This window comes from Pinus tabuliformis, chromosome 3_2, assembly GCF_031772625.1.
Source record: "Pinus tabuliformis cultivar Carrire ecotype Pingquan chromosome 3_2, CPIR1, whole genome shotgun sequence".
Taxonomy (NCBI): domain Eukaryota; kingdom Viridiplantae; phylum Streptophyta; class Pinopsida; order Pinales; family Pinaceae; genus Pinus; species Pinus tabuliformis.
The window spans coordinates 576,784,806-576,789,628 of record NC_142302.1 but is presented as its reverse complement, the minus strand read 5'-3'; the positions used below and the strand labels follow the sequence as shown (position 1 = coordinate 576,789,628).

The 4,823-nt window shown below is 38.8% G+C and overlaps 1 protein-coding gene across 1 annotated transcript; it reads right to left on the bottom strand.

Moving 5' to 3' along the window:
• Positions 1-2,522: 2,522 nt before the first annotated feature.
• LOC149181856 (alkane hydroxylase MAH1-like) lies at positions 2,523-3,326 on the bottom strand. The gene is made up of 2 exons (XM_089414347.1): positions 2,790-3,326; positions 2,523-2,543 (listed from the first exon to the last, which is right to left on the bottom strand). Exons 1-2 carry the CDS (start codon positions 3,324-3,326, stop codon positions 2,523-2,525), a joined length of 558 nt encoding a protein of 185 aa, XP_089270473.1.
• Between the last annotated feature and the right edge of the window lie 1,497 nt (positions 3,327-4,823).

The window sequence follows — 4,823 nt, the reverse complement described above, 5'->3', positions numbered from 1 at the left end:
ATCTTTGAATTGCACTCTTCCTTGTCCAGTTGCTGCAACTGCAGAATTATCCCCCATGAGAATGGGAGGACCTGAGTATGCATGTAGAGAAGAAAAGGATTCCTTTGAAGAAGCCATATGATGTGAAGCTCCTGAATCGATGATCCATTCCTGTGGTGCAGAATGAAGAGCAATCAAATCATGCCCGTTACCTCTTGGATCTGGTGCTTTTTCTCCAAACTTCTTCTTAGCATTCTCAGGAATGTGGTCTCCAAGATTGTGTTGCTGGAGTGTCTGCGCCATAAGATCTATAGTCTTCTTCATGCATGCAGATTCAGGATGAAAACCACGGTGGCAATAATTGCACATTGATTGCCCTTTCGTTCCTTTCCTTTCCTTTGAGCCAGATGATCCATCAGGGGGTTTGGGATGTCCTACCTTTCTTGGATCAAGATCCTTCTTCCCTTTTCCTTTCTGATGGTCTTTGGAATTTTCCTTTCCTTTTGCATGCACAGTAAGTGCATGCGCTTTGGAATTTTTAAGTGTGCCCATTTTGATGAGCTTATCTTGCTCATGCATCAAAGAGGAATAAAAGAATCCAGTGAGGGCATCTTCCAAGCTGCACCAGTTGCAGATTTGACTGTGTGGAATGTAGAGACGAATACTGCATACTCTGGACCAAGTTTTGATAAAATGGAAAGAATCAACTGATTTTCTTGCTTGGATTTGTCGACCCCGCATCCTTTCAGCTGAACCAACAAGGCTTTATACCTTGTGAAAAAATCTTGAATGTTCTCAAAGTTTCTCGGATCTAATGAGTTTAACTCATTTTCGAGAATGTGACCTTGCATTTCATCCTGTTTTCCAAACAATCCTTCCAAAATTTTCCATACTTCATTTGGAGTTGAACATGATTCAACATGAAATAGCAGTTCTGGAGAAATAGATAACCATAGGATGCCGAAGGCCTCGTCCATGCGATTGAAATATCTTGTTTTCTCCATTGCCGATGTTGGTTCAACTTCCGTTTCCATGGTTATTCGAAATAAGCCTCTACTTCTGAGATGAAGTTGAATCTTTGGCTTCCATTCGAAATAATTATATGGAGTGAGAATTGCCGATTGTGGAAACTCTAATTTAGACTCCATTCTTTGTTGTTGCTTCAATCTTCTGAACCTGCAAATAAAATTGCTTGTGCACTGGTTACAAATCCCTGTGCTCTGATACCATGTAAGATTTTTGAGATACACAGATCTAGATCTGCAAAACAATAAACAAGCTTGCAAGAGAAGGAAGGAAGCGAGCAAGAATTGAGAAAAGAATGAAAAATTGATTCTACAATATTAGTTTTAGAATAAATACATAAAAGCAACTAAGTTAAGCTTAGTTGTACATGCAATAACTAAAGCTAACTAAAGCTAAGTGTGCTTTATCTTATGTTAATGTGTACATGTTCCACATGCAAGCAATAAGTTAACTGGAGCTAATCTAGGTGCATGTACACCAACAGAGCTAGTCTAAGTGCATGTACACCAACACCATTGCAAGTGTACATCAAGTGTCACTTCAAAAGTTATATTTGGCAATTACAAATTTAAAAGAATTGTCGAGTGCAATTGGAGAGCTACATGATTTGGAGGTTTTGGAAGTAAGCGCTTTGTTGGACGCGCTACTGTCTTCACTATGTTCCTTAAAGAGCTTGAAGGAATTGCAGCTCTATGATCACTTCAAAAGTTATATTTGGCAGTTAAAAATTTAAAAGAATTGTTGAGTGCAATTGGAAAGCTACCTGATTTGGAGTTTCTGGAAGTAAGCGCTTTGTTGGACGCGCTACTGTCTTCACTATGTTCCTTAAAGAGCTTGAAGGAATTGCAGCTCTATGACTGCAAGGAATTGAAATGTTTGTGGGCTTCGCTGGGTGACTTGAGGAACTTGAAGGAATTGAGAATAGAGCGCTGCAGGAAATTGAACTGTTTGCCCGCTTCGGTTGGACTATTGACTCAATTGACTGAGTTGAGGGTAGAAAATTGTCCGTTGATACGTGAACTGCCGTTTAAGGAGAAGGTCAAAGGAACAAGAGAAACATGGAGTGATTTGGAGTCTTCCATTGACCACTTCATACTTCCGCGGCTCCGAAGGTTATTTCTCCATAAAACAGGGATATCAGAGGTATCATTCGCTGAAGGTGTTTGCTTCAACCTTCAATACCTTTTCATCATGCGCTACAATAGTCTGGTGGAGGTTGGAACATTGCCAAATACACTATTAGATTTGCAATTGCGTAGGTGTCATAGTTTGAGGAAAATGGATAAGATTTATGGTCTTACAAAACTTCAGAGGCTGGACATTATAGATTGCATAGAATTAGAGGAGTTGCGGGCAACATTGGTATCTCTGAGGACGTTGCGGGCAACTGGATGTGTGAAGGTGGAGAGAATACGGGGATTGCGGCCGCTGACAAAGCTTCAAGAACTATTGGTTCCGAGGTGTTATGAGTCGGAAGAAGTGGAAGGTATCTAATATTATGCGTCGTTGCGGTCGCTTTATGCCACAAATGTCCAAAACTGCATCACTTTATGCCACAGAATGTCCAAAACTGCAGTTGGATGCGGGAGTGGTCGAGAAACTCCGCCAACGAATGGGGTCGCACTTTGAAATTGATTATAGAGGGGGTTGTCTAGACTTTACACTTTGAAGTTTACACATTGAAGGGGTTTATCCATTAATACATATGAAGCATTATAATGTTTTGGTTTATCTTTTTTACTATCAGAAGATATGTTAATTAGACTTGGCATCACTGTTATTACCATGCAATTTGAACTATCAAATGCAAAGCTATGAAATACACTCTGAAGATATGTAACCGAATCCTTCTTGTAGGCCTCTTCCAGAATTGGAACAAGCTTTTCTTGCACCAATTTTTGTGTGAAATTTATTCTGTAATCTTGGAAATCGTTGTTGTTCAGTACCATATCAGTGGCTCGCCTTTGATGTTCATCGGCAAATAACCCATCTCCAAATATATCATAGACACAGTCAGAGGTAGCCCTGACAAAATTAGAGCATTTGTTCTCAAGAATGTACGCTAAATTCGGAGGACTAGATGTAATAACATCAAATTTGGCCTTGAAAACACCAGACGTGAAGTTCAGACTCCCACGTATTGTTGCTGCCCATTTGTAGAAATTGCCAAGATTCCACAGCAACGAAGGCATCATGCCTACTAGAGGCCAATTCAGCGGAACATTTGTCTTCCTATTTGACATGAATAAACATCTGCAGAGAAAAACGCTTATAATTAGCAGAGGAAATAGAGTAGCCAAGACGCCGAAATTGGTCTCCATTTCCTGAGGGCGAACTAATTGATCCAACGCCAAGATGGGCACAAACCCAATATAAGCTAGTGTTGTGAGGAATGCTTCGCATATTACTACTTTGGCTTATACTTCTATGAATGTGTCATTGTACAGACCTCTGTTGCATACCCTTTCATTTCCACCCTTGAGTGAGTTTGAAATGGGATTTAGGATTGAACACTTGCTGAAATAACCTATCCACTGCATCTCCTGATTTGGGCTTCAAGACTTTTGCTATATTGATTTGTTGTGTAAGGTTATTATTCTTCATCTTAGTTTATTTGTGGCAATACTGCTACAGCTAATAGGCTAATATAATGCTCTTAGAGGCATGGATGGAGAAATCCCCATTTAAGAATAGTTTTGAAGATGTTTCGTCTATGGCTGGAAGATTGTTTCATATTCATTCATGTCTACTGGATCAATGGGATTATGTTGTGGCATAATTGTTTCATATACAACCATGTCTACTAGATGAAGATCAGATTAGGTTGTGGTTGTTATGTCCAAATCATGTTTCAAGGTGATTTTGAGGTACCAGAAAATTGATGTGCTCTTTTTCCTATCAATTAAGGTATTCACATGTCTCAAAGGAATGATCTTCATTATCATATACTTACGGATGTTCTCTAAAGAATTATCGGTACAGTGATCTGCAATAATTCTGTGGAATTTCTTAAATGTATGAAGGCTTATGAATAGGTGTCAATATTCTCGTTTCCATTTAGAAAATGTCAGAAGTCTTGCTTGAATATTAAGATGTGGTGCTTATTTCATGGACTGAAAAGGGTTAAAGGGACTGACAATGCAATAAGGAAATAGCATCCCTTTTCTATAGAAATAGATGTGTATGCCCCCAAACTGACGACACTTTCTGCATCGTCAAACATTAATTACATGAAACTGTAATTTTGATGTCAAAGGATTGAGAATGGAATTGTGTTTCTCCTTGTCCTTAATCAGAATTCTAGCACTAGTCTTCATTGATATGCATTCTCTCAAAACAGTTGGCTCTTAATCCTCTAAGAGTCTAATCTTTCACCTACCTATATAATCTGTACTTTCTTTTTTTGACATGGAAACAGCGAGGAGTAAGTGTCTCAGATGGGCTTGAGGATGAAGAACAGATAGGCAATTCAAAAATGAATTCCAAATCATGTTCAAAATCTGAAGATACATGACATAGATACTTCCGAAGCAGAAATAGGTTTAGAGGCAGACTATTCTAGTCATAGTATACTATCTATGTGTGGTTCTACATGTACAACACCATTTTCCAAGCCTAGAGAAATTTGAAAGGCAATTGAACTTGAATGTGCTTCAGACACAAGATTGAGGTCTAGAAATACATGTCCATCTTTTGAATATGTAGGTTGTGATTCCTCAATTGATGGTGTTGCTAATTCCTTGAACACATCATCCGAACCGTTACCTTCTTCAACAACAGGTGTCATTATTTCAAATACTAAAAGTGTGGAATGTATC

Excerpts from the sequence above, each read along its gene's own strand:
- LOC149181856 (XM_089414347.1), bottom strand. The coding sequence starts at position 3,326 with ATGGAGACCAATTTCGGCGTCTTGGCTACTCTATTTCCTCTGCTAATT. Across the intron at positions 2,544-2,789 it reads TTGATAGTTCAAATTGCATG|TTTTGGACATTTGTGGCATA; the intron begins GTAATAACAGTG and ends AAAGTGATGCAG.